At 37.3% G+C, this 20,915-nt stretch overlaps 1 protein-coding gene across 2 annotated transcripts in view; it reads right to left on the bottom strand.

Annotated features, from left to right (window-relative positions):
* The window catches only part of Tpr (translocated promoter region, nuclear basket protein), a 59,412-nt gene that overhangs the window by 23,810 nt on the left and 14,687 nt on the right, over positions 1-20,915 (bottom strand). For both annotated transcript variants that reach the window (XM_021197824.2, XM_029539013.1), the window contains exons 9-30: positions 20,669-20,749; positions 20,501-20,588; positions 19,162-19,302; positions 18,747-18,838; positions 17,880-18,077; positions 15,803-15,910; positions 14,686-14,912; positions 14,000-14,163; positions 13,065-13,198; positions 12,827-12,975; positions 11,404-11,566; positions 10,136-10,270; positions 9,558-9,698; positions 7,662-7,827; positions 5,724-5,890; positions 4,815-4,967; positions 4,579-4,695; positions 4,081-4,284; positions 3,788-3,972; positions 2,952-3,099; positions 1,896-2,033; positions 690-821 (exon numbers count right to left, since the gene is read on the bottom strand). In XM_021197824.2, coding sequence (XP_021053483.1) covers positions 690-821; positions 1,896-2,033; positions 2,952-3,099; positions 3,788-3,972; positions 4,081-4,284; positions 4,579-4,695; positions 4,815-4,967; positions 5,724-5,890; positions 7,662-7,827; positions 9,558-9,698; positions 10,136-10,270; positions 11,404-11,566; positions 12,827-12,975; positions 13,065-13,198; positions 14,000-14,163; positions 14,686-14,912; positions 15,803-15,910; positions 17,880-18,077; positions 18,747-18,838; positions 19,162-19,302; positions 20,501-20,588; positions 20,669-20,749 — 3,231 coding nt within the window. The remainder of the gene's footprint in view (positions 1-689; positions 822-1,895; positions 2,034-2,951; positions 3,100-3,787; positions 3,973-4,080; positions 4,285-4,578; positions 4,696-4,814; positions 4,968-5,723; positions 5,891-7,661; positions 7,828-9,557; positions 9,699-10,135; positions 10,271-11,403; positions 11,567-12,826; positions 12,976-13,064; positions 13,199-13,999; positions 14,164-14,685; positions 14,913-15,802; positions 15,911-17,879; positions 18,078-18,746; positions 18,839-19,161; positions 19,303-20,500; positions 20,589-20,668; positions 20,750-20,915) is intronic.

Genomic DNA, 20,915 nt, shown 5'->3' with positions numbered 1-20,915 from the left:
ATGTATGTGTGTTTGTATGTGCACACGCACATGCCATTAAACACATGTGGAAGTCAACTTGTGAAAGTCAGTTTAGGTCTTCAGACCAGATTGCAATTAGCCATCTCACTGGACTTATCTCATTGTGTGTCTACAAAGAGCAAAATGAAGAATAAAAGTGCTCTGAAATTCTGAAATATTTATCCCTAAATATTACCATTCTACAGCACTTCTGGGTATCAGAGAAACTGAGTTTAATTTCTGTCACCAAAACACTGCTTTAAGAGCCATATTCTGCAAGTGAGGAAAACTAGTCTAGCAAAGTTAAGAAACTCACATGGAGGTCACACGCTTTGTAACTAGTATTTTCAAGGCAGACTTCTCATTAAATGCACTATGCTATATGGTCTCATCCCCAAAGGTCCAGTGAATATATTTTCTAAAAGTTCTGCAATAAAATATACATGTATTTTCACACATAAATGTATTTTATGTGTGTTGTCACTTAGAATGACAAGAACTTTAAATAATATATAAAACATTAGTGATTTTAAAAAACTGGGCTCTAACATGCCATATACTTGTGTGTATAACTATTCAGTCTTCTAATTGTGAATGCAATTTTCACTAGTTTCCCAAGTATTTTACATCTCTGACTCTTACACTGCTGATGCTCATTTCTGGGTCAGTAAATGGCTAACTGTACTCACCTGGTTCCGTGCTTTCCAACGCTTGACATCCTCTTCCAGTAGCTTCTTTTCTGCCTGGAGCATGCCGCTTTTCTCACTCAGTTCAGCATTGGCTTCTTGTAAGGGTAAAATATCTAACTCCAGTTTCCTCACCTGAAAAAGAGTCCCAAGTATGTTTATAACAAATGGTAAGTTCATCTGTGCCTTGGACTGGCCTCGGTTGGGCCCCTTGCTCTGCGGGAAAATCAAGAGTACCGGTACAGGTGGGCAGGGAGTCCGTGAAAAGTGACAAACAAATACAGACACAAGGGAATGTTGTATCTGAATGTAATCTGTCAAAGCAAGCATCAGACTTACATATTACAGAAAACAAAGAAGTGATACATTAAGGTCATCCAAGGTAAGCTGAAGTTATCTGACACAAAACAAAAAATGCATACAAAAAGACTGGCAGGAACCAGGCAATGTTTACATTGAAATAAGATCAGCCCTATGTAAAGTCAGCTATTCACAGGAGCCAGGTGAAAGGTCTGATGCAATACTAATCTATTGTTAAACCCACCGCCAGGAGTCCCTTACTAAATACCTACTTATGCTATTTCTCTGGGCCTAGTGAAAAACATGCACCAGGGGAGTTCCTTACTACTAACTCTTATATGAATAATACAATACTCCAGTTCCTCCTAAAACCACAACCTTCCTTCTTCCTTGACCATTGTAAATTCCTGTGTATGGGAGTGACTTGGCTATTGTTCTAAGTATTTACTATGTAGACTACCCCTGAGATTTCTAGCTCTATTCAAGTAAATTGTAATGCCTAATTTCTTTCACTGCCTCTCTTACAATACTAGAGGTAAATTTGAATGTTACTGAATAAGTAACAGTCTGACTGAATTCCAAGCCCAGGGTCGGCTCAAGGACTGCCTAGGACATAGGGACACTGGTGGAGGCTAATCTAACTTAGCTATATGTCAAAATTAATCCTTAGAGGCACTTATAATAAAGTATTGAAGGAAAGCACACAGATCCGTTCTCTACTAAAGCAAGGACAGATTTGGAGCTATGCTCCAAATACAGATTTACAGTATGCTGCGGTTCCAGGAGACTAAGTTTCCGTGAACTTTTTGCCTCGGGACTGCTTTTGGGCCTGTCACTCGAGTCACTACTGGAGTATCTATATCTTTATAAATAGTAAGAGTTTCTGCTCTCAACTGGTAAGGCACAAACCTTGGCTTGCATTTGTTGTAGGTTTTGTTCGAGCCTTTCCTTTTCCTCCCGTAGCATCTTATTGGTCTCCATAACAACATTCATTGTTTCAGTTTTCTTCATCAGTTCTTCATGTTGTGCCATTGTTTTTGCAGTTACCTGAAATAGTCACAAACACATAGATCAACAACCAGCATTCAGACTCATCTTTTTTCCTACCAGTTCTAATCTTCCCAATAAAAAAGTATAGAGAATTTAAATTTCAACTTTAACTGAAACTTTGAAAGCTTGCAGGTTATTTTCCTGAGGCATGTTAATTTCAAATGAGTTTAAATAAATGTTAAGAGACTTAAAGAAAAAAGGACTACAAATGCTGCCAGCAGAGAAGCAACAGCACCACAGGTATTTTTCCTTGTACTTTGGTATGAGCTCTAAAGTACTGTTATTTTGACTCCTGGCTTTTCCTCTTCCTACACCTCCTGCTCAGGAGTCTGAGCACTTAAGTTATGTTACTCTAGTATGGTTCAGTGAGTAAGCTCATGAACTCAGCAGTGAGTTGTGAGCCACCAGTACTTGGAGTTACCATGGTGAGCTCACTACAGACATCTCACAACAGGCCTCATTTTCTCTACTTGTTACTTTTTCACTTTTTTTTTTCCCCTTGACTATTTGATGAAAAAATTATTCTTAGTTTCAATCTATTCTAGAATGACTCTAGAATTTTATTTTAGAATGAATCTCAAGGTATATATACAGCAGCTGCAAAAGATTAGAAAGCTGGAATTTTATCTACTGTATACTACAGTCTAGATGATTTGCATGCACAATCTAAATCCTACCTCTCATCTACAGACAAAGAGACTAAGATCAGGGAAGCTAAGCAATGTTCAGCATATAGAGCTAATCCTATGGAAGCAGAATTCCAAACCAGACAGCTATACAGAGCTTCTAATCACCACACAATTCTGCAATACTGGATAGATGCTAAATTTACAAGTTTAGGATGAATGCTCAAATTAGTATATCGTGGTAGAAACACATGAGCTTTCCTTCTTTAAGCTTGGTGTATGGACATACCTGCACCTTCTCCCTTTCTGCATTCAGGCTATCCTGCAGTTCTTGCAACTCCCGTTCTAGAAGTTCAACTCTTTGTCGGTACCGCAGACTCTCGACCTGAGCCACCTCAAACCTAGTTTCAGCAATTTCTTTTTCTCGTCGAATAAATCTATGAGAAGGCATGTTAAAACTTTAGAAAACTATAAATTTAGTGTTTCAAAACTTGGGGAATTAAGACAACAAAATGCATCACTTTAGTATTCACTTTCATATTTCAAGGACAAATTACTTTTGGGCTTAGATAGTAGCATTAGAAACGTATTATTCTGGGCCTGCAAAATGGCAAAGGAAGTAAAGGCACTTGTGCATGATATGCACGCACACAAACATTCAGTAATAATACGTAAATAAACAATTAAAAATAGATTATCTTTAGGTTGTGTCCAATGACACACATCCATAATCATTCCCAACACTTGAGAGGGTGAAGCAGCTGGGGTTAGTGAGAAAAAAAATATCTTTAAAATGATTCACGAGACATCTAGTTTCCCTTTCCTTTCGTGAAATGGGATCTTTTTATGTAGCCCAGGCTGTCCTGGAATAGCCAGTTCCCACCTTGGCCTTCTGGGTGCCAGGATTACAGATGTGCCCTGTTCACCATACATAGCTGGTCTTTAGTTTCTCAGAAAAACCAGCTCAAGTTCTTCCTATGAGATTCAACCTTAAAACCACTGATTTAATATAAGTAACAACAATGAGCACTAGGTTCCTTGGCCAACTGAGGCTGAATGAGTTGTACAGCACTGCGTTTGTGCCTTCCTTATTACTGGGCCACTGTAAGAATGTAGTTGACTTACCTAAGAATTTCTAAAATTTGTTCTTGAGATTTCCCTTCTTCATTGAGAGATATATTTAATGGTGCTTGCACAACATCCTTCATAGAGGTGACTACCTTGTCACTTAATTTTTCGATTTGATCATGAAGTAGTCTGTTTTGTTTCTCTAGATCTTCACAGCGAGACACACTTTTGGAAACTTCATCCTACAAGCCAAGGGTCCATCATAATGTTTTCCCAAATGTACAGGAAAAAACAAACATAAAATACTCTTTCATTTCTCTAAAACATTATACCGCAACCTACAACATTACCTTCAACACTCTCTCTCTCTCTTCCCAAGATGCTTTACATTCCAACAACTGTGATTCTGCTTTCTGAGTGGTTTCTTCCAAATGCTGACGGATTGATGTCATTTTTGAAACCTGTTCCTTGGCAGCTTGCAGAGCTTCAACATCAGCAGCGTGTAGCATCAATTCTCTCTCATACTTATTCTGGGCTTCCACAGCGATTTTAGCCTGCAATTAACAATTCCCCCATTGACAAAAATTAAAATCCACAAATACTTTTATACACACACACAGTATTTTTGTTATATACACACCTATATGAAGGCTAAAGGACTTTGGGTGTCCTGCTCTAGAGCTCTCTGTCTATTATTTTCAGACAGGGTCTCTCACTGCACCCTTCTGGTAGCCAGCAACCCTACAACCTTCCACCTCCTACAACACTGGGCTTTCACATGTCTGGAAGCTGGAATCCAACCTGAGGCTTAAAACACACTGCTCAGAAACTATGAGAAGAACACTTACTTGTTCTTGACAGTCACGCCTGGCTTGCTGTTCATTACTTAAAGCTGTGCTTGCTCTCTGAAGAGCTTCTTGTACTTCATTCTGAACACTAGACAGTGTTTTCTTCAATTCACTTAACTAAACAAGAGTAAGCCACAGTTAATTACAAACTGGGAAAATACTCAGACATTAAACAAGCCACTTAACTAAATTGAATACAGCTATAATCTGATATAATCTACAGTTTTTGAACTCACTTGCTGTTCCATGCTCTCGATGGCTTTCCTCTTGTCATCCTGAAGTTCTTGCTTTTCCTTCTCTACTTCCATCAATTTCTTTTCCAACTGTGTCTGAAACTCTGCTGATTCTTTCAAGCGAACTTCAATGTTCTTATGAACCTCCTCAGTCACCTTCATAATCAGCCAGATACAAGAGGAATAAAATGACATGCAGTACTTTTCCCAACTTAAACTGAACTGCAACCAAACTCAAGTTACTGTTTGTCTTATACTAGAAGAAGAATCCCTAAGATGATTAGCCAAGCAGATATACCACATAACCTCAGAAGAATAACTTTTCTTTCAACCTGGCTTTTTCCATATTGAAATCTGTATCTCTTTATTTTCCCTTCCAGCCTCATATCCATTTGCCCAAATCTACTTAGTCTATCACTAAAAGACATGTTCCTCACACACTGATATGGATTGATGCCAATCACAACAGCACTTTAAAAAGAAATGGTGGCCTCCTGTTGTACTCTCTACAATATATCCTTAATCCACTACACTAAGCCTTTGAAGAAAATTTTCTAACTATGACACATTAAGAATCAACGGTTCCATATGAGCGCACAAAAATAATCTGACATACTAATCTGAATCCTCTCTTGACTGAGGCTTGACAGCTTTCTACTATTTTGATGACCCACACGACTCTCTATTCAAGTGTACCCACTTGTCAACTGTTACTCAGAGTCATGCACAGCAGCAGATAACTCATATTCATTCTCCCCAGTGTCTGAGCTTTCTAAATCATGTGACTTTTGTTTTGATTTATTAGACCCAAAAATTTTCCAAAAGTAAAAGCAACGATGTCAGCCCAACCCATAGCACACTGCTTTATAAACGAGCAAGTTCTTAATTAAGGACAGTGTGACTTATACATGCCTGTTTCTCCTTGTTCAGGGAATCTTCTAAGCTGGTCACCATGGCTCGATACTGCTCCACATTACTGGTACTTGTCTTGAGTCTCTCCTTCAAGTCATTGACCTGTTCTTCAGCCTGCCTTAGCTGACTTTTAAGATCATCAATGTCATCTCTGTCACCAGGCTGACCTGGAAGAAATAAAACGCTCTAGTAAAATATATACTTTCAATTAACGCTTTAAGAAATAATAAAAATGGCTTCTATCAAGAATACATGAAATCACAATTAAAGCTAAAATGATCTATAGTGTATTTTAATTCATAATCCATGTTGAATATCAGAATAAAAACTAAGCCAGGCATGGTGGCACATGCCTTTAATTCCAGTGCTTGGGGGGGCAGTGGTAGACAGATCGCTGACTCAGGTTTGCATGGTCTACATATAAGTTCTAGGCTGGCCAGAGCCATGGAAGCTAGTGTCTGAGAAAGGAAAGAAGGAAAAAAGAAGGAAGAGAAAGAAGAAGAAAGGAAGAGGAGAAAGGAAGGAAGGAAAATCTAAAAGTCTGTTGTCTCACTGCTTCCAAAAAATTAAGTGTTTAAAATCTCATCACAAAAATTAAGACTATTTAAAAGAATATCGAACCAAATCCAAACTGCAGTTTAATCTCAATTTTCATTTTAGCTAAAGTAAATGGAAAATGAGCAAACTGAAAGTTGAAAGGAATACTTTATTATAAAATATCAATAAAAGATTTTAGTAAAACATCTATTAAACATATATCAGTCATCTGTATTTAATAATGAATATTATACATACATAACCTTATTTTCTATTATTAGTAAAACTATGTAGAAAGATAATATGGAACAAAAGTTTTAAATTTGAAATGGCACATCTGTATGAGACCCCCTAATCAAATGAAGTATTTAATCCAAGAATACTAATCAAAATAAATTAGGAGTTGAGTATCAGAATAAAAACTAAGCCAGGCATAGTGGCACATGCCACTTGGCAGTCAGTGGGAGGTAGAGCACTGATTCAGGATTAGCGTGGTCTACATATAAGTTCTAGGCTTGGCTTTATCATAGATCTAGTAAAAACCTCCATGGTGGTTTAAATGAGACTGATCACCCATAGGGTTCAACATTTGTATGCTTGGTTTCCAGTTAGTAGACTGTCTGGAGGGGTTAGGGAGTATGATCTTGTTGGAATAGGTGTGTCCCTGGGGGTAGGCTTTGAGGTTTCAAAAGCTAATGCTAGGCCTAGGGCCCCTCTTTCTAGACAGGATCAAAGGAGAAAGTAGCTCTCAGCTACTGTTCTTTTTTTTTTCTTTTTAAATTACTACGGAATTTTATTATTTAGTATAATGTGGGTAGGGAAGAACTCAAAAGTACCTTAGATCGTTTTAGCTACTGTTCTAACACCATGTCTGCCTATATGCCACCATGCTCTCTGCCATGAAGATAAAGATAGATAGCTTCAAAGATCAGAAAACTCAGAACAGCTTAGCCTGATGTCAGACAATTAGATCTCTAATTAGATTCCTTTCTAAAAGCTGCCTTGGCTATGATGTCTCTTCACAGCAACAACAACTCTAAGACAAGTTCTCATTTCAATCAATAAACTAATTTCAAGAATCAATAAATGGTTTTATTGTTGTGGAGAACTTGTCTTACATATGTGATGCTCTGGGTTTGATCGACAGAAAAATATACCACTCCATACGCATAGATAGCTTCAAAGATCAGAAAACTCAGAACAGCTTAGCCTGATGTCAGACAATTATTTGAATTCTCAAGTCTTCCAAATTTATTATGATTCCCAACTGAACTTTCCTATTTGGAAAGTAAAATGTTTTCCCCAGCCTTCATTAGCATGCCGGAAGAGGGGATTTAGTTTCAAGACAGAGTATAAGACTTGTCTGCTTTACTTAATGCTACACCAAGCTACTCTATTTACCTTTACCAGTTCTCTGTGTGGACTGTGAAGCAAGCTGGGCTTCCACATTATTAAGGTGCTGTTTCAGTGTAGCAATGTCCTTCTGAGCATTTTTTAACAGTTCTTTTGTGTTAAGATGAAGATTTATTTCTGTATCTAGCTGTCTCTTGGTATCTAATAGTTGAACCTGTAAGAAACAAATGTATTAACACTATAAAGATGATCAATAGGTTCTTATGTAACTAGATATTCAAAGTGATATTCTAAGGATCTTAGAACTCTTGCTAAGCTAGAAATTCTTAACAAGACAAAGCAAATGTTACAATCATAGTTTCTAGGGTAAGAAAAAAAAGTATAGCCTAGCTTACTGAAATAAGGCATATGTCACAAGAAAATGAAGAGATCTTAGCAGATTCCCTGAATTGAGAACCCAGACCTAGAAAGTTCCTGAAGACCAAAGTATCTCTAGTTCATGCTAGAGTGGGGGGTGGGACTCTCTTCAATGTCCAGCACATTTCGACAAGCATGTTTGTGAAATTATCACATATCACCAAAAGGCTCAGCATGAAGAGTGCCTAATACTGAAAGTTAAGAGCAGCTAAAAACACCAAATATTCCCTGCACCACATAGCCAGGACTTTACAAAGGTCTTCCATCAGTGCTGAGGATTAACTAGAGTTAAACCAACCACCATTCTGGGCCTGCTTAATGCTTCATTAAAAGCAACACTCAAACTATTTTTAACTTTACTACCTTCCAGAAGTTAACTAGGGAAAGTTCTAAAGAATACAAAACATCCAGTATCTAAATCCACGGTCAGAAACTCCTGGGACTACTTCTATTTGTTGTCCTACTAAAGTAGATTGTTAGGATCCTACTGATGGTTAACACTTTGGCTGCAGGATGGAGAGGTCAACCTTGAATTAAACAGAAAACTTTCCTTGGAGAATAGCTTACACTATATACCAGATGGTGCTATGTAGGCTGCTGGGGGAGAAAAGACATTGCTTACCCAGTGCTAGACCCTCTGTAGTGTAATACTGATTTTGGCAAGAAGTGCCCACCTGTGCAACAATGGCATGATAGCTATGGGGCAACAAACTGCTTTCTGATTTCCAAGGCCTGCTCTACAGGAAGAATTTCATGTCTAGTACTGTAACCCCAGTCAAAAGCCCAGGACTGGGAAGTTTGCAGACCCCAGCTGGAAACCTCCTGTTGTTTAGTTCAATGGTCATGCTATCGAACTGCACTCTAAATAATTTGCTTTACACACTGCTTTGTGCTGCTCTTGACTTTGGCCAGGAAAGCTTCTTTCTTGTGGTGTGTAGGGGTTAATGAACACCCGAGTGCTCAGTCATGAACAGGTCACTTATATCAACTTCCTACCATCCGAGGCTCTGGGGATTTCTTGGAAGTGGAGGCAGAAAGAAAAGAAGAGCAGGTGGATGGGAGGGGAGCTATGGAATGCAGCCTCTAGTCACAACACGGCTATTGCACACATCACCTTCGAGGAGCTGAGATTACCTATCTAGACTATACCTGCCCACAATCAAGCCATTCTAGTGCAGATGAGGGAGAAGCTCCTGGCAGCTGCTAGCTGTAGCTGTGAGGGAAAATTGCTCTCCTTTGGGGCTGTGGCTGTAGGTAGGCTGCTCTAATGGGCTTATGGGATCAGTAATTGGACTCGGGAGTTATTAATAAAATTAATAAAAGAAAATGAGAACAGAAAGATGGGAGGCAGGCGAAGCGGAAGCAATAGTGGAAGTTGGAAGGAGGTGGTGAACAGATATGATTATATGTATTATATAAATGTACAGAGCTGTCAAAGAATAAAAATATTAAGAATTACCAGGCATATTTAAGATTCTGTAAAGAACAGTAACTATAAATTACACAGTCCCAGATGCTGATACTTACATCTAGATTCCTTGTAAGCGTATGTCTTTGTTCTACCTCGTTTTCCAATTTCTTCTTCAGGTGAGAGATCTCATGCTCCAATTTTTCTATCTGGCTACTCAGCCTTTGTTTGGTTTCAGTCTCAGATCGCTCTAGTATGCCCTAATGTAAGAAGTGAAGGATGCTTAACAATAAAGAAATTAAGCTAGACAAAGAATATTAGAAGGTATATAAAATTATGAGATTATAATCCATGATGAAGTCAGAATTGAGAAGGTTGCTGTTGAACATATACAAAGTATTTTGGCCACTTTTCATATTAAAAAAATTATTTCATATTAAATATTTATTTAGTGGTATGGAAGTGGGGGCAAAAACATTAGAGTAGTTATTCAGTACATAATTCTAAGACTCTCACATATTATTTTGCTTCAATCAACTCTCTTTCTGAGTTTCTTTTAAAGTATTTTCTTTTGCACACCACCAATTTAAATCTAACTATAATGTATGAAAAAGTAACATAAAGTTTTTAGTTAGGAAAATTAAGAGGTACAAAAGATAATATCAAATATCACTCCATGCAGTTCTTATCTGCTTACCTGGATTGTTTGTAGATTAGTCAGCAACAAGTTCTGTCCCCTCTGTTCAGCTAACAAAGACTCTCTTTGCTGAGACAGACGGACTTCAGACAATTTAAGCATTTCTTTTTCCTTCTTCAAATTTTCTGCTCTTACCTTAAAATGAATGTAAGGTGAAAGAAAAAGTGTTGGGAAATACTGTGTCAAAAGTAATACACTTACAAAATTAAAATGTTTTCTTTACTATGTATTTCTTAATATGATTTAGACTACAACTCCTGATCAAGTAAATATAATTCCGTTTCATGAACTAAAATGATTGGACTTAACACTTATGGTGACTTAGCTCTAGCAAACTATTCTTTAAAAAGAATATAATGGAAACTGGAGAAACAGCTCAGTGGTTGAAAGCATTTGGTGTTCTTCTAGATGTCTCAACACTCACAGTAGGGGCTCATAACTGCCTATAACTCCAGGTCAAGGTGATCCAACGCCTTTGAAAGCCTCACGCATCAGAACTTTATGTAGACACACATCTACACACACACATTTAAAAAAAAAAAAAAAAAAAGGAAAACCCAGAACAAAATCCAAAACACCAGAAACAAATATTAGTGTGTAACTATGCCATAGTCAAATCAATACACTATGAATTATGTTAAGTCTTATAAACCAAAAGTTTCTAAGGACTTCTTTTAAAGCAATAACCAATCTAGTCAAAATTTTTTTCTTCCTTAAAGTAAACTGCACTCTTATATCTCAGGAGCGATGCAAGAGTGAGTTAAAATGCAATATCTTCAAAGAATTTGGATTTAGTTCTGAGTCATACTAATTATCAACACTTAAAACAGTTTGAAAAAAAAGGTCCCATTTCCCATCATGAAGTATAGCAAGATGAAATGCAATGTAGCAAATAACAAAAAAAACCCAGTGTCTTCAAGTCCTAACTAATCTGTTTCTCATAACTGTCAAAAAAGAGGCAAATTACGTACTAGCTTTTGAACCCATATCTCATAAAAGGATGACAAATAGTACCTAGCTTAAGTAAAAGCCAGAAGTGATAGGTGTTAACCTTATCATAATCTAATTTGATATTTAGTTGGGAGCATTCTTTCATTTTTTAATAAATGGTCAACTAAGATTTTATTTGAAATTTTTCCTAGATACATGTAAGCTATTTGGAAAATATGTATCATAGTCTAAACAACACTTTACTATGCTATTTCAACCAATAAAACTAAAGAAATAACTAGCGATATCAAATGTCAGCAAGGGGGTGTTGGTCTCACTTCTGCAACAGCTAGCTTTTCATTGGCTCCTCTCAAGTCTTGCGTCATCGTGTTGATGATCTGTTCCTGCTTCTGAGTAGTAGCAGTGAGTTTCTGATTTCTCTCTTGTAGAGATGTTATTTCTCGGCGATATCCTTCTACATTGTCTTGCAGCATTTCGTAACTGGTAATAAAGATGACCAGTTCTTAGGTCTTTGAAGAATTTCACAGAAACTTAATTTCACATGATTAAAATTAGAAAGTGGTTTGTGTAATAATGTGCAACCTTCTATACTAGCCTTATTTACCAGTTAAAATTGAAATTATAAATAGGTAATTTTTCACTGAATAACTTATTAAAAATTCATACTGGAAATAATGACAATATAATTTCAATATCTAAACTAATAAGCACATGAAGGAAAGGCTCCAGAAATGGCAGCAATGGCACCACACACTCACAATACTAGCATCGCTGAGGCAGAATTGCCATAGGTTTGAGGCTAGACCTGTCTACTGATTATCAGGCTACCCAGGGGTATACAGTGAGAGATATAAACCTGTTGCAGGATTTTCCTTGTCCAATTTCATTAGGGCAGCAGGAGGCCTGTGATTGGACAGGGAAAAGGTGGATGGAACTGGAGAGACAGAGAGCATCTCAGGGAGAGAAGGGGAAGGCCAAGATGGAGGCGGACATGAACCAACGTGGCTTTAACAAAACACAGGTAGTTATGATAAGGTTAGAATAATTGGGATAAAGCTTTTATCGTTATCAACTGGTTCTGAAATTATTGTAATGGCATCTTGTAAACTGAAAATTTATTGACACATAAATCTGACTGGTTAATTATAAGCTTTAAGAGTTTTGATTCTAGCAGGTACATGGGTGCTGTGATGTGATTGTGGAGTGGATGGTTGTTGTGTGGCAGCGAGAGGAACTTGAGAGCTCTGCCCCACCGGAGAGTTGGCGGGTAGAGACAGAGTCAGTGGGCCCACAGAGGGTCCAAGAGTTGCTAGCACATGTGTGGGAATGTGCCAGTTCCTTTTTTAATATTTCCCGCAACACAAACCCATATTGACACTGGGAGGCTGAGGCAGGACTGCCACCAGTTTGAGTCTAGCCTAGTCTACTTATTGAGTACTTGCTACCCAGAGCTATACAGTAAGACCCTGTTCTCAAAAAATTCACACTTCCCATCTCTTCAGAAAGAGCTCCAGAAACAATGTCTCTCAAACCGAGGAAAGGAAACCAGCAGCATTATCTTTCGCTCCTGGCCCTGACCAGGAGAATTTGCAGCCAATGTTAAGGAATGAAGCATTACAGTTTCCCAGCCTACAACACATTACACAGAAAAAAGCAACACCATTGTAAATTAATTCTGGGACCTGACTGGTCAGAATACTGTGAATGCATTAATTAATTCCCAAACAAAAGAAAATTTACCGTTTAGAAGCAAAATCTAGCTGAGTAGAAATTTTAGTGTTTTGTGAGCGCAGGTCTGTGACTTGCTCTTGAAGTCTCTCTAGCTGCTCATTTTGAAGTTTCTCACTGTCTATTTTTTCTTTTTTATAGTTCTCAAAGATTTCCTGCAACTGAACATTGAAGATCATTAGATGATACTATTTTCACCAAAAATTCAACTTGAAACTAACCCATGACTTTAACCAGGTATAGTCTTTACCTGTTTAAGGGCAGCCTTTGCTTCTATAGCCTCTGTGGATTCAATGACGGGTTCTGGAGCAGGAGTGGAAACAGTCTGTGATGTACTTGAACGTTTTGGAGTTGAGAGAAGAGAAATATCATCTAAACTTGAAGCTTCAGAAAAATAAAAAAGACAAATAAGATGCTTTTGCTTGCTTTCATAAATCAGTTTTAAGGATTATTTGCAAAAGCATCACTACTAAATTAAGAAGTGGAAAGTAAATTATTACTAGACCTTTCAGAGAATGGAAATATTAAAAACCATTAAAGATTGATAGCCCAGTAAGCTGAGTCTGATCCCTGGGAACCACATGCTGTCAGGAGAAAACCAACTCCCACTAGTTATCCTGACCTCACACACACAGTAGTCTTGCACATACACAAGTACACAAAGAAATAAAATGTAAGAAAAAAAAAGGGAAAAATTGTTTATTTTTTTAATTAGATGCAATGTATTACAAATTAAATACTAAAACAAGAAAAACAAACCATGTAGTTCACCAAGTCTAAAAAGTATGGTTTTTTAACAATATTGAATTTTTTCTTTTCTTTTTTTTTTTTTAAAGATTTATTTATTTATTGGATGTAAGTACAACTGTAGCTGTCTTCAGACACGCCAGAAGAGGAAGAGGGAGTCAGATCCCATTACAGATGGTTGTGAGCCACCATGTGGTTGCTGGGATTTGAACTCAGGGCCTTCGGAAGAGCAGTCGGTGCTCTTAACCGCTGAGCCATCTCTCCAGCCCGAATTTTTTTCTTAATAGTGTCAAAATGACACCTAAAAAAAATGTTACAATCAGTCACACACAATAGCTGAAGTCAATTTCCAAATTAGAGTAGCAATTGCTTTTGTCAAAAAAACCTATTCACCAGTTCACTTGCAAAATATTGTCCTGTAGTTACATAAAAATCTACCTTGTAATGGAATGGCCATTCCTGTTGTTTGTGACAATAAAATTCGGTACATGTCACGCTGACGAACTATGGAATCAACAAGTTGCATCTGATGTTGTCGTGACTCACGGAGCTGTTCCAGTTCAGTGAGAGAGTTCTCAAGTTTATGTTGAAGTTCAGCAATTCTGCAGAAAATAAGTCTTTGTAAGTCTCTGTTCAGAGGGTAGTAGTTTCTATTATAAATCATTCAAATGCTGTCTACCTTCATGCTCACTATTTTCATACTCTTTACGTTTTATTCTATTCCTTCTTAAAATTCCCACCATAGAAGGCTTAAGAACTTGTACTCATCAATAGTATCTAGAAAACTTTCTTGGCATTGAGCCTCCTGAAACTTAATCTTCTTGCTTATAATGCCATCTTCCTTCCCTAACTCTCTTTATAAAACCTCAGTACTCCACGTGAGTAATGCTCAGACAGTTATCTTTTCCATGAAGACTTCTTTCTTGAAACTTAAATGAAGTCTGCCAAGTTTACCTATTTTAGCACTAGTCATATTAAACTGAAGTTTACCTCCTTATTAAAAATAATTCCATAGTATTGTTGCTCAGTTTCCCTAAGTCTCTGTACCTCCATTACCCAGCATCTCTAAGGACACACTAAGCCCAATAACTACTGCTTAACACACTGCCATGGTCACTGCTTACTTAGAGGAAGTTGTCTCTTGTTCTTCTCGTTCCCTGGTTTCCCCAAGTTCCCGAAGAGCAAATAGCAGACGCTGATTCTGCTGCTGAAGCTCTTCAATATTCCTGTAAGATACTAGGTGCTGCGAAATCACTTCAGACGAACTACTTATGTCAGCAGAGCTGACCTCCTCATCCCGAATTACATGGTTACCCCTTGCTTCTTCAAGTTCCATCAAGAGCACTCTAATCTAGAAACCAAAATTTAATGTTATAAAACCCAACCAACCAAAGCTAATATATAGTATTTGAAAAAACAAAACATCAAAATCTATCACTTTAATGTTAAAAGAAAAAATTTTAATGAAATTGTTTTTTGTTTTTTTTTTTTAATTTTGGTTTTTCCAGACAAGGTTTCTCTGTATAGCTCTGGCTGTCCTGGAACTCACTTTGTAGACCAGGCTGGCCTCGAACTCAGAAATCTGCCTACCTCTGCCTCCTGAGTGCTGGGATTAAAGGCGTGCGCCACCACTGCCCAGCTGAAATAGTTATTTTTAATATAAAGAAAACTTACATAAAGTAGAAAAATACAATTTCAGAATCATGGCTTTTTTTTAAACATGAAACTACAAGTAACTCATTTAGTGCTTGTTTTATATGGTAGGTAGAGGAAGAGCAGACATGGTGGTGTGCACCTAAAAATCCCAGCACCCAGGAAGATGAAGAAGGGTTGAAGTATAAACAAGTCCCCTTCTCAAGAAACAGCAGTAATGAGTAATGCATAGTGTAACCTAATTTTAGCAAAAACACACTTATATATTCAGATATGTACTTACTGATACATGAATGGCATGAAACACATACATGCTAACTTGCTAACAGTGGTTACACTCTTGGGACATGGGAAACAACAAAAAACTGCTTCCTGTTTCAATTGTGTACTCACACTACAAATGTCACCAACTGTGAAAATCAATCAAAAATCTCTGAGAAGACTGTGACAAGACTGTATGTAAGTGCTAGAGCATTCCTACTACAGGACTAGAACACATACACCTTTCCTAGAAGGGACATCCTTAGACATTAAGATGCAGACTTAAGCATTGCAAAGAAACCTGGAAATCACACAAAATGTTCTAACCTGTTGTGAAAGATCTTTTATTTGTATTTCCATTCTCTGATTGTCCCTTTCAAGTACTGATGAATGTTTGTTGGCTTTATCAGTGTCTTCCTGCAATCGCTGAATCTCCTTTAAAATATAAACGCAAGGGAAAATTCAGTGTCACCAAGGATATAAATAATAATAGAAATACAATATATATATGACAATTAAAAGCATTTTCTACCCTGAACAAGTTGTCAAGTACAACTATGCAAATAAGTATCAAATTTACAGTGCATTTCCAAATGACCCCAGAATCATCATCAGAAGGATCAATAGTAATCATGGTTAGACTGAAACAACTTGAGATGTCAAAACTAAATATGCTGGATAAGACACAGAAGACTTGATTAAAAGTGTGTGGCAATTTGCAAAGAAGTAGCCACTGAGTAGGTGAGCTCTGTAGTATCCATAGTTTGAGGAGGAGTTTTGAGACCCCTCCCATTAGTACAAGATCAGATAGATTAAAGGGAAATCTGTGTTCTATTTCCAATTTTTGCATTTAGGTTCATAGTTATTTTCAAATACTTTTTTCTTTATTTCTTTTTTCCAATTTTTATTAGGTATTTTCTTCATTTACATTTCAAATGCTATCCCGAAAGTCCCCTATCCCCCCCCCCCCGCTCCCCTTCCCACCCACTCCCACTTCTTGGCCCTGGCGTTCCCCTGAATAAAGTTTGCAAGACCAAGGGGCCTCTCTTCCCAATGACGGCCGACTAGACCATCTTCTGCTACATATGCAGCTAGAGACACGAGCTCTGGGGGTACTGGTTAATTCATAGTGTTGTCCCACCACCTACAGGGCTGCAGCCCCCTTCAGCTCCTTGGGTACTTTCTCTAGCTCCTCCATTGGGGGCCCTGTGTTCCTGTCAGTCATACACCTTTAAGAAGCTATGCAAAAACGCAAGAGGAAATGTGAAAACAGAAGTACAGAAATAGTTACAAAAGACAGCACTCGTAAACCTACTAAGTACAACAAGGTGAATTAAGATGCAATGTTGATGCAGCTGGGTTGCAATTAGAACCCTACAAATTAAGAGCTGAAGATTTACACCAGAAAACACATTATTCATGTTGTGGATAGAAAATGCCAGTTATTAAAAAAAAACGCAGAAATGACCATTCTATTATTATTGTTTGACAGTGAAGGAACAAACTGTTTTATAAGGCAAAAGCTGCTATTCTAATTGATGTCTATCTGCCATTTAACTAACGACATGCACTTCACATACCAAGAAGATCAAGGCAATATCCTATTAACAGAGAAACTTAAAGATCTAATTGGTCCCAAGAGACCTCTCTGAAAATAGAAATACAAGGTTAATTTGTCAGACTGCCAACAGTCCCTGAGGGCACAATGAGTAAAGGTACACTGATGTAAATCACTTTATTAGCTACTTCTGCGTGTCAGTGGCTTCTATATTATAACAGAAGATTTAATTCTGAACTAAGGATATAATTTACTCAAATTCTCCAAGAAAAAACATATCAATTAATAGAAGATATAAATTTATTTATCTACATTTCCTCAATGACGTTCTCTTAAATCTTCAAGACTTCTCTGTAAAAAGCTATACCATAAAGGTAAATTAGAGAGTATAAACTCTTATTAAGTAAAACATGCCCTCCAATAGCAAAAGGGTATTCACAAACGTGCAACTTTTAACATGGCAAAGGAGCTATTATAAAATAATGCATACTAAGGCAGGCTAAATTTTGAACTGTTATAAAAATCTGTGTCCTAATATCAAGCTATGATTATTCCTAGACAGGCTTATCAGAACCCTCTAAGAAAAAAATGGTTATGCTAAATTAGCCAACATTCTAATGCACTATGAGAATATTTGAAGAGTGGTCCAAGGAGGTTTCCCTCTCAAACACCTTAATGTATGTAAGAGACTCTCACAATTTGGCTGAGTCAAAGTAAGAATCTGTCATGGTAGGAGTGTAAAGCCTCAAGCTTTTCTAGTGCAAAGACTGTTATGAGAAAAGTAGCCAGTACAAGGTGTTTCATTAGTAGCTGTGCCTAAAGTGTAAGTTAAGAAATGGAACCAACCTTCATAGCTTGCTCAAGCTTTGCAGAAAGACTGGCCACAGCTTTCTGTGCACGCTCATACTCTTCGCGCTGGCGTTTCAAAATCGGTGCTTTGGCTTCCACTTCTTTTACTATCTCATCCAGATACTTATTAATCCTTTTATTTTCTTGTTTTTCCAAAAGCAACTGATCCTGAGTTTCCACATAAGCATTATATAGCTGGGAATGGAAAAAGGTGGTCATTTCATCAAGTTGAAGTGTAACGACAGGAGTATGTAGTTTATGGGGGCTCATAATGAACATCCCTTACCACCTACATAAAAGTATTTGTTATTTGCCACATATAACTACTTAACAGTTAAAAAGTTCATTTCTTGTTTAGACTTATTTATAGTCTATGTGTGTGTATGGGGGGGGGCATGACTATGTTCATTTGAGCGAAGGTACATGAGGCCACAGGGTGGGGAAGGCTGCTGTGAACTCCTGGACGTGGGTACTGGGAATTGCACTTGGGACCTCTAAAGAGCAGTAGGTACTTAAACCACCGAGGCACCTCTTCAGCCCAGCACCCCCTCATTTTTAAAACATTATTGTGTGTGAAAGATGTATCTACGAGTGCAGGTGCATGCTCTAGTGTGTATGTGGAGTCAGATAATAACTTCTGTGAGCTGCTTCTCTTAACACAGGCTTTGAGGACAGGAAGATGTTTATGAGAATGCCAGCTCAAGTGTTTTACTCATGGAAGTGCCTCACTGGCCAAAGAAAACCTCTTTTAAAAATTGCCTGCTAATTATTAGGTAATTAGATAAATTGGGGGAGGGGAAGATAAGTTTCAGAGACCCCTGAGCACTTCTGTAACAATGAAACATGATCTAGTATCATTCTTACCTCAGTTAATTTCATGCCAGGCTTTACAATTTTAGCCACAGCTGCTGCGGTGGGAGACATGGCTGCAAGCTCTTCTTCAGACAATATAGCTCCTGTGCAAACACAATTTTTTTTTTTCCTTTTTGCAAAATTGCAAAACTGAAAGCCACTAATATTTAAAGTGAAGGAATAGTGACATTAAATGTATTTTTTACATATTATATTGCAAATATATCACAAATATGGCAACCACACAATAATTACAAATAACTGTTCTAGGAATTAATAATATTGTGGTCAAATGGTATTTATATCTGATGATGCCATAAAGACTTATAGTATATTATTTTTCAAATAATCAACTTTTGTCTATTGCAGCATAGATATGTTCCAAGCAGCTCAAGGAATAAACAGGTAGCAAGCGTCTTAGTCACACCTTTACGTTTTGTAGCGGAAAGCAGGTCGTTTGCATTCTCTAATTCCTTCTCCAATTTTCCTATTTTTTCAAGCATTTCTTTTTCCATCTGATCTTTAGATTCTTCCAATTGTAGAAGATGATCTTGTATTGTTTTGTTGGCTAAGCATTTTAAAAGACAGAATATTGAAAACCATCATTAAAATATTGCAATTTATTAATTAAACTGATATTAAGACTCTTTCCTTCTGGAGACATTAAATCCTAGAAGCTATGCTTGATGACTATTATCACTCAAAGCCTGGCTCTACTTGTCAGCCTTTAAATGTTTCAGTCTGATGAGTCTAGTCTTTTTAATATTTCTCACCAACAAAACCACAAGAGAGTATGAATGACAGAGAAAGACCACTATGTACATCTTCAGAATCAATTTTGTCCTTTAGTTTTAAACAGAAAAGAATAGAAAAGATAAATAAATATTAAGATAAAGATAAAGAATCTTTATCTTAATATAGATCTTCACTGTTGACCTTCCATTTCCCTGGATCCCATCTGTTAGATTCAGCTGTGGCTTGAAAATAATCAGAAAAAAAAGTAGTATCTGTACTGAAAATGCAGCCCATTTTCTCACCATCCCGCAAACAATAAAGCAGGTGCTACTTACACTGCATTAAGTACTGTGAATTAAGTACTGTGAATAGCCTAAAGCAGAGTTAAGAAGACAGGCAGATGTGTACAGGTTACAAGCAAGTCCTAGATCACATTAAATAAGAGAACTGAGGATCTTTAAGTATTCTTGATGGATCCTGGTACCAATTCTTTAGATGTAAGTTTATTTACATATGCTTAAAATGTTATCTCCTTGAGTTTTCTTCAGTTTAACTACAAAACTATAGTTTTTGCTAGTTTGAAATTTCAACAAGGAAACATTGCTGAATCTACCAGCCTACAACCTACCTAGAAGCCTAAAGCTTATGAAGGTCCTGGTATGTAACTTGAACGAATAGTCACTTGGAATCCCTGAGGTCAACATCTCTAAGATTACATTCGGATTTCTATTTAACAGAGTGTATCCACTATGGTTGACTGACTAAACTCCCGCACACACAGACTGACAGTGTAAGAGAGTACCCAGAATGTCTAAGATGAAGGAGGAACACCAACTAGCATCTCTATTTTCAAATATACTACTTGCTTTAAAATATAATTCCAATCTTCTTAGCCTAGGCTTTTTCTTCTCCATGAAATTTTGTCCCGGTTAAAGCCAATCCTTATTTTAAATTAAATCAGCTTTGAAGAAATTTGAAACAAATTTGAAGAAATGTACAACAAAACCACCTCTTTGCACTTTAAGTCCTACCTTCTCCTGCTTCTTTGAGCAGTTTGTGCAGCTCATCCACTGCCCGGGTCAGTTCATTACTCTTTGCCTCTGAGTCATCAGCAGCGCTCTGAAAGGTAATCACAAAGTCAGCACCAGGCAGGACTCCAACACCAGGAGGCGGACTAACGTGTGTGCCGGAGGACTTACCTTGTAGAGATTAGAGAGCTTAATGTGAGCATTTAATTCATTGTGGAATTTCTCTTCCATACTGGCCTGCTGTTCTTTGGCCTAAAAACAAAGTAAAAGCTCAATTTTATATGTATATACCAGCAAGTACATTTTGAATATTTAAGGTATTTATGAAACATTAAGAAAGTTCCTTTTGTAAAGACTACAAATGAAACTGATTTCTGATAGTAAATTACTTTTGAGAATCAAATGGAACCTATCAAGC

The sequence above is a fragment of the Mus pahari genome, chromosome 5, assembly GCF_900095145.1.
Source record: "Mus pahari chromosome 5, PAHARI_EIJ_v1.1, whole genome shotgun sequence".
Taxonomy (NCBI): Eukaryota; Metazoa; Chordata; class Mammalia; order Rodentia; family Muridae; genus Mus; species Mus pahari.
The sequence above is the reverse complement of the archived record's forward strand: the minus strand, read 5'-3'. Positions and strand labels throughout refer to the sequence as shown.